The sequence below is a fragment of the Nicotiana tomentosiformis genome, chromosome 2, assembly GCF_000390325.3.
Source record: "Nicotiana tomentosiformis chromosome 2, ASM39032v3, whole genome shotgun sequence".
In the NCBI taxonomy this organism is placed as follows: domain Eukaryota; kingdom Viridiplantae; phylum Streptophyta; class Magnoliopsida; order Solanales; family Solanaceae; genus Nicotiana; species Nicotiana tomentosiformis.
Genome location: NC_090813.1, coordinates 45,334,778 through 45,348,288, shown reverse-complemented (window position 1 = coordinate 45,348,288; position 13,511 = coordinate 45,334,778). Strand labels below are relative to the sequence as shown.

General features: G+C 35.4%; 1 protein-coding gene across 1 annotated transcript; it reads right to left on the bottom strand.

Annotated features, from left to right (window-relative positions):
• Positions 1-3,284: 3,284 nt before the first annotated feature.
• LOC104105396 (zinc finger CCCH domain-containing protein 45) lies at positions 3,285-10,380 on the bottom strand. Its single transcript, XM_009613685.4, has 4 exons — positions 9,988-10,380; positions 5,649-5,819; positions 5,435-5,559; positions 3,285-5,345 (listed from the first exon to the last, which is right to left on the bottom strand). The coding sequence occupies exons 1-4, from the start codon at positions 10,042-10,044 to the stop codon at positions 3,521-3,523; spliced, it is 2,178 nt and encodes a 725-aa protein (XP_009611980.1). The 5' UTR covers positions 10,045-10,380; the 3' UTR covers positions 3,285-3,520.
• Positions 10,381-13,511: the final 3,131 nt, after the last annotated feature.

Here is a 13,511-nt window from a genome sequence, read left to right as displayed (position 1 = left end):
GGCAGGACTTTTAGAAATTTTAATGGATGTCCATGATCCTTTATCCATTTTCATTCATAATCCCGATAGAGCTATAATATAAATTAGAGCTTTTATTATTTGCAGAGTTATTTTTTTTTTCTTTAACCAAATTCTTTTTAAATACTTGTTAAAGATTATGAATTACTAATTATAGTGACTTTTTATGTAGTTTTTAAATATTTAAATTTATTTTTAAAAATTGAAGAATTTAAGTATTTACACAAAAAATTAAGTAGTTTAACTCTCTTACACGAAATTTCACCCCATGAAACACTCGAAATATAAGATTCTAGGCAATTTGTAAACCATATTTTACTACTTGATCACAACATAGGAAGCTTTCGTGGACGGATATATTTTTTATTTTTCTTTTTTATTTGGAAAAAATCAAATTTCGTTTTCTTTCTACTCAATGAACAATGAAAAATTATATTTCTTCCGTTTCTTATTTTCCCGCATTTTCGTAATTTGTATAAAAGCTCTATCGAGGAATATCTTAATGGAAGTGGACAAAGGGTTCTGGAGACTTTATTAAAATTTATAAATGTGGTCCTGATATACCCCGTCTGATTTTTGCTAACGACTTCATTCTCCTTGCAAGAGTAAACCAAAAAACAAATATTGCAATTGTTATTGATTGCATTAAATGACTTCAATAATATGTCAGGACAAATAACAAATTTTACCAAATTATAAATCAGTTTCTCAAATAATACAGATGAAGCAAATAGAGAATTATGAAATCCTGATAAGTTACAGAACCGTTTCTTGATTTGGATATGCTTTAAGATAAATAAGGCTGAGTGCCTGCTAGAAATTAAGGTCTGAATTATAGTTAAACCAATCGTGAAAACTAGAAAATCTGAATCATAGTTAAACCAGTCGTGATAACTAGAAAGTCTGAACCATAGTTAAACCAATCGTGAAAACTAAATAACCGCAAGGAACACAAGGAAACTCAAGGGACTATTATAATACCTTTGCTTAAATTCAGCACGGTCGCCTCTTAGAAGGTACCTTTAATTAGTATATAGTGTTAGAAAAATAATTTGATATCTCAAAAAGAAATATTTAAATTAATGTCTAGGATCATTCTTTAATATTTTTTCAATATGTTTTTATTATACCAATCAATTGAATATATTTTAATATCTATAACTGAAAATTTGAATAGCTTTGAATATAATAATTTTACTGACCTTGAATGGCTATCATTATGGCTATAAGAAAGTTGTTGTTTATAACGTTTTTGGCTTGATTGCCTTTAAAGTTAGTAACGTCTCTTACTGGAAAGATTTCTTAGCTTTGATAACGTTTTTGGCATTACTTTAATATGCAATGTTTCACTCTTGAAAATCAGATGTCCACTTTGGACTATATATAAGTATATGTTTGTGTTCATTTGGAGAGGTTACATATAGTGTGTATACGTGTGGATTACATTTAAAATCCCTGGATATTAGCTTAGTGGCTTGTGATCATTTCAAGAATTTAGTTCTTTCAGTTATATGAGATTGTAAATAGAACTAGCCTGTTAACACAAAACCTAAGACATTTTTTTTTTGAAAAGGAAAATTAGTGGGGCGGGACGGGTGTAATGCGGGGCGGACGAGGTGGGTGAATGCTGATGAAAATGCTATGTGAGGCGGGCAGGCGGCTTGAAATTTTGCGGGTAAGACAAACCTACACCACACTGCTTGCCATCCCTAAGCGCGACTAGCATTAACAGACTGGTCATATACAACCTAAAAGGCCTCAAAATGACACAACGTACAAGATTATCTTCAAGGAGGCAAATGCTACAATTCCAGTCTTCCAGAGGAGGCCCCTATTGCATCCTTGAAAATTGAAATAGTTCTCTCAACCTTATTGTTATTATTTTTCTTGATAACGTTACTGTTGTCCGAATTGGCTACCACACACATTGATTATTCCATCAATTACTTGTTATTTTACACTAGCACATGTATCAGATAACTTTACATTGACAAGGCAAAAATAGGCATCGCAATAATAGGCAGTCCTAGTTCATTAACTGCTAGATTGTACCCTTCACCCTATGTGGGCTCATTGTCTGGCTGTTGTATTTGTATATGCCTCATCGCATGTAAAGATTTGTCTTCTTGATTTTTATGTCAATTGATCCATCTCCTTACATCGTCTAATTATTTGACAATTTGGAAATCCTCTCTGTTGCTGGGAAGGACGTATGCTAGTAAATATCAGCTCCCAACTATGGTGAAAAGCATAAACTAACACAAAGTTGAGAAAACTACTGGATGCTTGACAACAGGGGCTAAAGAAACATCACCCCCTCTTTTTGATAAATCAAAGCGCTTCTGATTTGGACATTCTTGGCTACAAGAAGTAAGATTAGTATACTTGCAGCGAGGTACCAGTGGAAGAACTCCACCCAGTCAAAAGTATTGCTATAGCGAAGCTCTCTGTCTTAAGAGTTCTGCCCATTCATTCAATAAGTTCGGCACATTTCCCCGCTGTTTATGTTCCCAATTATCAGTGTGTTTGAGTATATGAATTGAATGATAATATTTGTGGTGAATCTTATCGGTGGTTCACTTGTCTATCTGCAAGAACGATTATGTCAAGTTTCGACTTTCAAGTGAATTTGTATAAGTTGTTGATAAGAACGACGCCTCTCTCTCTCTCTCTCTTGACTCAGGTTTTACGAACGAAAAGAATTAGCATCTAGACGAGTTTCGAATTGTAAGTTCCCTCGGATCTCAACTCTGTACTATTTTAAGACGACAAACAGACAAGATTGCGTGGTGGTCCACACAGCATTTCTTTCTCTTAATTTATATTGGCAGCTTTTATCCCCATTGATGTAATACTCTCTTTTTTCCCCCGAGTGATGTAATACTCTATTCATCTTATAAAGTTCTAAAATGGTTATCAGATCACATTGCTGGTATTATTCTATATGATTTTCACCACTTTTAAAGAATTTCAAATTTATTTGATTCTTAAAATTTTAATCTTAAACCAAATTTCCTCTATCAAATGCTTTATAATCTTTTTAGTTAATTGCCACTAACATAATGTGTAAATCAACATGCGAATTAGGATTAAGGGTGCTCTTAAGTCGGTATATTCTGCATGCCACTTTTATCAAGTGGGAAGGCGGAGTCTCATCTATGCATGCAGTATTCTTTGAAATTGGGAGCTTTCAATACCCAGAATTATGAACCTAGGGCTTCCTCCAGAAGCTTGCGTCAAAAACCAGTTTCATCAATCTTTGAAACTTTTTCTTAAAACAAAAAAAGGCTTCATTAAACTTGTTAGAAGAAAAAAATTCTTGAGGCAAGAAAAGCGCTTCATCCAACTTGGAAGTTTCAAATCAAAAATTTTCTCATATAAAAACCAACTCACTCTAAATGTCTAATCTAAGTCTAAAAGGGCCGCTTTTCAAAATTTCCCCAAAGAAAAAAGGAACACGGGATCCGTATGCTTAAACTGTGCAACTGCCTTTCTCACTGAATCATGTCCTACCAGTAAGTTCCCCACCTAGCTTCATTCTCTTTGGAGCCGGAGCTTCCAACATCCCCCCAGACCTCCATTGTTTGGACATATCGTGTAGGAAGGGACAAGTGGTGCCATTTAGGCATCCCTTTGGTGTGTTGAAGAAAACGCAATGCTTCTGAAAATTCAGGCAGGCCTGGTTTTGTTTTAGGTTGTTAAACGATTCTGGTCCTTGCGTATTGCCATAAGGATTGATATTTTGTAAGATTTCTTGATCCACATATTCACGATTTTCTCCATGTTGCTTGATCAGAGATTTGTAGTAATTGATATCCTTGTGTAGAGGGGCAGGACTACTCATTGAGGAGAAAGAGGATGTGTGGCCAGTATTTGATGAATACGACTTTATTTGCAGCTCAGGCTGCATAGCAATAGGACATTTTGCCCTCGAGGAAACCAGTGAAGGAACTAACTCAGAATTGACGAAGGGCTTCCCTCCTATATTATCAGGTGCTCCATATTCATTAATCAGTTTCTTAATCTTTTCCAAATTTAGGTCTGAAGTTGGGTGAACTAATGGTTTACTCCCTCTAATGTCTGCAGTTCCTACATGAGCAGAGGTCCTTTGTTCATTAACCAATTTACTTTTCATGGATGTTTCAGGTTTAGAGATCGCCAAGGGCACAGATTTTGCCATTGGCTTTGGTCCAGATCCTGCATGGGGAGCTTGGTATTCATTAATGGGCTTGTTAATTACCTTATCAGGTTTTGTCCTAGGCAAGGGAACCAGTAGATCCACTGGCCTAAACATGGCAGCAGTTCCTCTTTGTTCATTAGCATTTCTTACCTCCAGTGACCGAGAAAAGACGGTTGAATCAGCAACAGATTTGCGATTTTCATTACCAGCTATCTGCTTATCCAGAGAATCAGCTGTTGACCTTGGGGTGCTACTAGAAGGAACAATAGGTTTTGAGCCAGATGCAGCACCAGTTTCAGGATTGGTAGCCACGCCGTGTTTGTTCATCAGTTTCTGTATCTGTTCTGGGTTGCTAAGAAGCTTAATCAAGAAGTTAGTATCAATCAGACTACCCTGCTCTTGACTTTTTGCAAGTGCAGCTACAGCTGCGGCTACAGCAACCATCAAATCACCCTTAAAACCATGTGGAATCTTCTCAAGGATAGATTTTTCATTAGCAGGTGGATTTGAACAAGGTTGAGTTTTGCGCGGAGGGACACTCAGATTTTCAGTATTTGATTGATATTGGGGCACACAGATGCCATTAGCAGGTGGCTTTGGAGAAATTTGATTTTTGCACTGAGCTGCGTTCAGGTTTTCAAATGCTGAATGACACTGGGTAGCAGGGTTGTGGTTAGCAAGGGACTTTGCCAAAACTTCAGCATGGTGCTGAGGAATCTTGGGATTTTCACATGTGGATGGAAACTGGGTGACAGGGTTGTGATTAGCAGGTGGCTTAGGAGAAACTTGACGTTGCTCAGTTCTGTTCAGATTTTGACATCTTGAAAGATATGGAGCAGATTGACCGTTAACAGGCAGTCTAACACAAAAAGGAGAGTTACTCGGAGGTATCCTGAGATCTTTGGAGGTTGACAAAGCCTGGGGAAACGAATTTCCACTAGCAGGTAGCTTTTGAGTAGTATCTATACTGATAGATGATGATGAACTGTTAGGTAGGCATGGGTCTAGCAATTTGCTGCTGATGTTTTGGGATGGTGTTGAATGGGACGAAACTTCTACAGCTGCTGCTTCTTCGATGGGAATTATTGGAATCACTTGAGTTTGGTTATCATCATAAAATTGGTCCAGATCCGACGAGGTGGAAGGACTATAAGCCAATAGGAGAAACAAGGGATCACAATCAAGTAAATTGGGATAAAAAAGCTATAAATCTAAGAGAGTCCAAAAACTACATACTTGGGAGGAATTGCAGACCGAGAAGGATAAACCGCCTCAAGCACTCTCTTTTCCCTATGCTTCTGAGCCTCTGCTTCTTTACTTTCTTCACCAGCAACCACACACCAACTCTCATTCAAAGTAAACTACCAATAACAGCATTAAATGGGCTATTACAACACTGCAGAAACCAGACAAATAAAGGCAACCTCCTATCATAAAAAACTTAGATTACCTTGGGAGGGCACTTCCATTTAGCCAGAGGTATGTAAGGAAGCCTCTCTTTTGATTGCTTCAGACAATGTCTTCCTTCAAATGATGGTCTAAGTGATGGCTTCAACTGAAGATGATGTTGAGATCCCCTACCGACTTTTGATGGGCAATCCTCTTGTAGGAAATGTTTTACCTATTGAATGGTAAAATATGCACACTTGCTAAGGAGAACTAGGAAAAAGCTAAAGCATATCAACGTGCTTGATAAGTAAAACTGAAAGCATGTCATGAAGAAAATACTACACTTAGAATATCTCCTTGGAAAAAAGAGGGGGAAGGGGGGGGGGGGGGTTAAAAAGAAATACAGTAACGGCAAAAATCCATTTCTTCATGTTTGCTTTGCCTTCAAAAAGTGGGAAACGATTGTCAATTAACAACTCAAACATTTAGGTGCCGCTATGATGTTCTGCTATGGTCCTCAAAAGCTTAAATAGCAAGGTGCAATCAACGACCAATAAGCATGACTCTTGAAAAGGGATGTACTTTTACCAGTCAGGGCTCGTTTAAAAATAGTCACCATGACATTGACAGATTATAATAGGGATAATCATAAAAGAACTATTTGGTGTACGTTGATATGGATCACAGACACCATCACCATTATTTTGGTTAAGCATCATCTGATCATGAAATGCCTTTAATTACAAGAAACTTAAGAATTTTGGTAATTGCACTCTGTTGTATGAGTGACTTGAATAAGTGCTTTTGTTCAGTTTTCCTTTTTTCTGTCCAAATACATTTAATGGCAAGATTCTCAGCAAACTTTTTCATGCTCTTGAGTCTTGAATCTCCGGATTTACGACTGGCCCACTAGTAGAATCTTGACATACTTTTTTGTGCACTTGATTCTCCTAACCTGCCACTAATTTTGTTCTTTGGATCATTTATTTTTAATAATGGTAACAGCTTATATATATAAGTATCAGCACGAAAGGAAGTGCTGCAGCCATATCTCTAGTTCAAAAAGGAAAGAAAAAGTGAGTCCTTGTTCTTCGTACAAGGATACTATAACATCTAAATGTGAGCTTACATCATCTAAAAATCCTCTTTACACCACAAATGAAACAAAAGAATGCAATTCATTTATAACATCTTTGGATCACTACTTTGTCTAATTCATTTATAAGGCTACATATGGTAGCTGTCTTTAATTTTCTTTTCACGATTTAGTATAAATGAATTACTGCCCTTTTTGTCTTCTTTCCTCTAATAAGCTCCGTTTCCTTGTCTTAAGAAGAAAAAAAGTTTCTTTCTTTTTTCTTTTGGATATTTAAGTAGCAAAATGATGCTTAAGAAGATTATTTTGCAGATTTATTCCCCGATTTTTTCAGTTGACAAGTAAATAGAGCATAAGTCAATAATTTTCTGATTATTCAACACCAACTTAATCTACTTATATTGCTCTATATAGCTATAAAATTGTTTCAGAAATTTTTGCAAGGAAAAAAATTCACTAACAGTCCGATTACAAAAAATACTTCAATCAAGATGTATAAAACTGGTCATAAATTCCATATTTACCTTGTAGTATGGTCTTATATGGGGAAAATAGAGTTTTAAATTTTTTTCCACAAGATTGACATCAAGATTTTGTTCTTTCCACCAAAGCCATCATCATTTTGATGGGCAAAATCTTACATGGTTCTTCCTTTCATCAAATGTCATGAAGTTCTCCAAACATGGCAAATTAGCAACTAAAACTTTTAAAGTCAGTATAATGACCAAATTGTCATGGAAATGGCATAACTTCTAAGAGTCTTCATCCCGATTTGTTTTCCTTTCTGATTTAGCATGAGTAAGGAGGAGTTAAAAGTTCAATTAAAAGCTAGAAACATGTATGGACATTTGGGCTAAAAATAGATCTTATGCCACTGTAATAACTTTTAGGATAAACATTTCTTAGAAATCCTTTAGGTAATGACATACTGAAAAAATGTGATGAATAGTGTAGAAAGAGTAACATTTCTTAGAAATCCTTTAGTTACCAGTAAGGAGGTTGGGGCAATGTACTTGAAACTTTTGAGATTATTACATAGCATCCGAGCAGCAGGCTTTTTTTAAAATGTAAATTACCAAATTTTTGGGACTTAAATGGAGAAGACAGTATCCACGCGGAGGGAATTAGGCTTTGGAAATCGTGATAAGTATCAATCTCATCAATTTCCTTCATTTATGATATGTTTACAGTTCTTGCAGCTGTAATTTATAAGCAACTCTGCAAGATACAGTTCCAGTTGAAGAATCTTCTCAGTTGATACCAACTTATGAACTTAAACAAGGAATTTGTTAGCGTAATAACATTTATCAAGTTACTTCCTCGTCCTTGCATTACCATTCATTAGGTATCTTGTTGATATCTTCAATAAATATAAGGCCAAGAACAAAATTTATCAAAGTTCTTGGCCAAAATGTAATTCAAAGGACTACCTTGTGGGTTGGGAATTGATATGATTCTAAATGGAGATTTTTTAATGAATATTGTGAAGGATCTGCGTCAAGCTGCATCTTTCTTTTTATATAATATATCCCATTCTAAAGAAACTCTTGGACGAAACAGCACAGACACCTCACATAAATAAACCTGCTCCTCTACCAGTGTTGATCTCATTTCTTATTGTTCATCCACACATGCAGCGAATATGCTGAGGCCTTTGTCAACGAGCATCGTGTATGATCAAGTTTATAAATGAAAAGCTTCTAGTAACTGTTTACCTGAATGATAATATGGACGAGTTCGACATTCATCTTGACGCTTGATAGTACTTCTCTCTCATTTTAAGTTGATTTGAATACATGTAAGTTCCCTTTCATAAGTTCTTTTCTTTATCCGTAAAAGAATATTCTATAGAATAGCAGCACTAAGCATGTGCTGTGGCGTTACAAACAAAAGTATTTACATTCTTTCCTAATTCTGAATATGTGAACCTTATGTTGTCCTTCTTTTAGTCCTGCCACTAGATATTACTTTCTTTATTTCATTCTTCTTTTAGATAAATTTAAGTTTCTCTTAACAAGTTAGATACCTGTATTTTAAGAGCTTCGGGCAACTGTCTACCTTAACAATAGCATTAAAAAGTTCAGCCTTTATCTTGAAACCGAATAGTACTTTCTCCCTCTAATTGAATATTGTTGGTCTTTCATCTTGCCACCAGATATTACTCCCTCCGTCCCAATTTACACGACTCTTTTCATTTTGGAACGTCCTAAAGGCTTGAAACCATTTCATTTCTTATACAAATTTCATAAGTTCAAATTCAATAGACTATTCAAATCTATACTTTGATGTGTTGTTTTTCCTTTTAAACTTATTTTCGAACATTAGTACAATATTTCTTCTACTATAACTAATACACTAAGCAAGTTAAATGGACATATTAAAAATTCATGTCCAATCAACTACTATCATATAAAAAAGGATGAATATCAATAAAATCATTTTGACTTGTATAGAAAAATGCATGCTCAATCAAATACTAATGTATGTTTGAAATTACTAGTGCAAAGCAATAAAGACAAATTAACAGCAATAAACCAATATGATAACTAATAGACAGACACACATCAAGAAGCCTTATTAACTACATGCTCTGGTGCCATCCAATTATAAAAACGCAATGGCACTTAAAATTTGAATTTTAGCAAATACTGATGAAGCTCAATACCTTTCAACCATAAAGATAAACAGCAAAGTCAAAGCTCGAAAGAAAAATCAGTGGCCACTAAGCCTTACGAACCTAACAGCTGAAAACATTACTTCTTGGAGGAAAACCAGAAGTTTCTTTTGTCTACGTCCACTTCAAGGAACCTATAGACACTAATACACAACTCAAATAATCACTCAAGGCCTTTGACTCTCTCCCTCAAAGCTATGTTTCCTTAATTTTTATTTTTATTGGACAACGGTGGTATCTGGGCCAGCTTGTGTACACCTGGATTAATTCCATCGGGTACATGCTACCTCCCTAAAGTTTCAAATTTTATCTCATCCAATTTCTTTACCCTTTAGTCCTATCAAAACCCTTAATCTCCTTTTCCAGATTTACAGTCTAGAAAAAACCCCACCTAAAACTGATTGCAATATTCTTCTACAATCCTGCCACTCATATATAACATCACTACATCAGGCAGCCAAACTAAAATAAACTAATACAGTTAACACAACGCAGCGAAACTAGTTAGCATCTATAAGGCTACCTTATCAAAAAAAGAAAAGAAAAGAGACTAGCCTGAAATTGACTCAATAAAAATAGACATAAAATTCATGCACTAGAAGGCTGTGTATGGAGTAATGTGGTGTATACCTGACAAAGATTAGGTCCAGTAGCCCACGAAACCCTGTTTGATTTCTTCAATTCCATGAAATCCCTTTAAATCAGATGGAACTAATTATTAGATTCGAAAACACTCAAATTTCTTTTAGATAAAAACGAATTGTTTCCGCCTCCAGAATATTAATGCAAGTTAACGCTGCGTCGTGAAAAATGTTAAGAATAAAAGTCGGAAGCTGAGATTAGAGTAATCTACAGAATACGAAAACCCTAGAAAAGAAGTTGAAAGGCGCCACGGGATGCAGTTTTGCTATATGGCTGCTGCTGCTGGAGTCTGGAGATATCGTTACACGTCTTTTCAGGTTTAGCGCTTACAGCTCATCATCATGTCTGTTTTATATTCAAAAAGAAAAGAGTACGTACATTTATTTGGGATTTAGTCCTTTTTCTCTTTGGATTGTGAAATGTACTCCTTTCTTTCCTCTCCTTTACCCACAGGTGGATTTTGTTTGCTATATCAAATAGCTTTAGGAATGCATACGTAGTAAATTATTTGTTTTTTCTTTTTATTTTATTTCTATCTTCCTATGTTTATATGTGGTGTCTGATTAATCATCACTTGTATAAGGTAATTCTACTCATCAAGTTTTAGACAAATAAAAATAAATTATACTGTACAATATTACTAGAGTTTGAACGCATTTGTTCCATAGTTATATTCCAGCTTCCTTAAATATTAAGAAATAAATCATAGGGTATAATATTACTAGATTTCATCACTCATTACAAATAGATTCATTTGATGCCCATATACTAATAATAGGTTTAATTGTTTTGTTATGTAAAAGTCTGTTCATAATTCTGATTTATTGTATGAATCGAATTTGTATTTGAAGTCAATAGAAAATAAAAAATAAACAAATTACAACAACAACAAAAAAAAAAAAAAAAAAGCCCCAGTTTTATTCCATAAATGGGGTTTGGGGAGGGTAGTGTATATACAGACCTTACCCCTACCTCATAGAGATAGATAGGTTGTTTCCGATAAATCCTCGAAAAAAATAAATCAATTAAAAAAAATAGTTAGGTTTCCTTTTTGATGAAACGCGACCCAATTTTACTAAGATATATACCACAAAGTAATGCATTCACATATTAAATTTGAGGTCATGGGTTTCCATAAGTATCCCATCAAGCAAGGTTAGATCTTCCCAAAGCATGAGTAGGGAGTATTAATTTTACGATAGGCCGTAATTATTCATTTTTTTGGGTAGTAATTTGGCTCTTAATCTTTTTCGCTGACGGATTATCATGTAGGGAAATGAAAGTGTAACGTATGTTCTATTCTTTCCAACTCTGTATATAATCTTCCCTGTCTTCTTTATTATATGCATTCACCCAACGATTCTTTCAAAATGTAATTTGGAATGAGAGATGTAAGAACTAAGCCAGATGCATGTGACTCTGAGATTCTATGAATATTTCATTTCCTTTAATGCTTACAAACATGAACATTATTCACAATCATAATAAAAGGAAGATTGCTTGAATTAGCATACTGCTTTTTTTAAATTCATTTAGATGTCACCTCGTGCTTTACAACTTCTTTACTACCCTTGTAATTAATCAATCCTTAAAATTAAAAGAATATTTAGAGAAAAAAGAGTTATTCAATTATTCAACCAATATTTATGCTAAATGAATGATAAAAGACTCTTTATGTCACGCCCCAAAATCGAGTAGCACGACCGGCGCTCAACCGAGTAGACCCGGTCGAGCAAGAATGTTAGACACTATCTACCTGACTCACCTATGATCCAGAGTGGGCATGCTCTCATTAGTTAGACAGTAAAAAGTTCATACATATATACATTACTAAGTCATTTCATTTTGTTACATCATTGTTAAGTTTCAAAATACATACATCCTTATGACTGAGCGGAACAAGAGCCCAAAATACATCATGATCCGCTGACCTTTCTAACACTCATATACAACCCACATAGTGTCTATGGAGCCTCTAAAGATATAAAAGAGAGTAAAGATGGTGTCGGCAACAAGGCCCCGACTATACCTCAAAACACATAAGCAACAAAAGATGCGCAACCCCGGAATGAGATGGGGCTCACCAAGTCAGCTGGAAAGAATGAGCACTGCTATCACTTTTCAGTATCCTTCACTGTGGAACCACTTGCATCCATTAAAGATGCAGCGCCCCCGGCAAAAGGGGCGTTAGTACGTGTCAAATAGTACTAATATGAAAACCAAACATCAATTTAAGAACTCGGAAGTACATTATGAATATGATGAATCAAGGCGATAATACAATAGCAAAGATAGCCGTTTAAACCAAAGCAAGCTTGTCAAGAGTAATCATTAACATTTATAGGATTTAAGATGAGATCCTCTGTAACCATTTCCACACAAAGCGGTCTCGCCGCCTCACCCCAATGTATGCGAGTGGAGGTGTAAACACAATACCAAAATCCTACTCAAGCGGTCCTACCGCCTCACCCCAATGTATGCAGGTGGAGGTATAAACACAATACCCATTTTCACACAAAGCGGCCCCGCCGCCTCACCCCAATATATATACGAGTGGAAGTGCATCAATGGCACCAATACCTACACAAAGCGGTCATGCCGCCTCACCCCAATATATATATATGTGGGTGGTGGTGCAACAACAATACCAAAATCATACACAAAGCAGCACTGCCGCCTCACCCCAATATATGCGGGTGGAGGTGTAACCCCAATCAAAATCTCTACACAATTTGGCAAAATAATTTTTCCACATAAATCACGACTTGGAATCATAACGCGTATATACACAATCCATACTTTGAAACACGTCTTTAATTTATAATACAATATAATGAGAGGATTTGAAACACGAATTAAACATATATCGTTATCACAAAATTTATTCGGAATACTCAACTTGTAATAAATATCTTGAAACTTATAAGGACATTGGGGTTCCAATTCTTAAAGAAAAGTTTAGCCAACATGCCTCAATGGAGCTTCCTTAAACTCTAAAATATTCCGGAATTCATAGCAACTTCAATCTATTTTTAGAAATATAACAAACTGAACCAAAAATTAGGAGGAGGATCATAGTTCTAGCTCATTTGAGCATTTTATCAAACACTAGGTGTGCATTAAGGTTTCAAGGTCTTTTTATGGAGGATTCCATCATTTTCCTAACTCATTCTCTATAATTTTTAGCTCACAACCTTCCCACATTCTTTGATAACACATGCATGTAAGATAACTACCCCCACACCCAACATTTGTCTCTCTATTTAACCCATTTTTGTAAAAATTCAAAATTGAGAGCTAGGACATAGATTCTTACCTTTAGGGTGAAGATTTCCTTTGTTAATCCTCAATGGTTAAGCAAGAATTGATGGATAATAGGTTGAAAGTTGCCCCTCACTCTAGGAACTCTCTTTCTCACTCTAGAATATGAGAAATGTGCTCAAAATGAGCTATAGTACATGTTTTAACGAAATAGGGTCGGGTTTAAAAACCCTAAAAAATAAAGTTCCGGA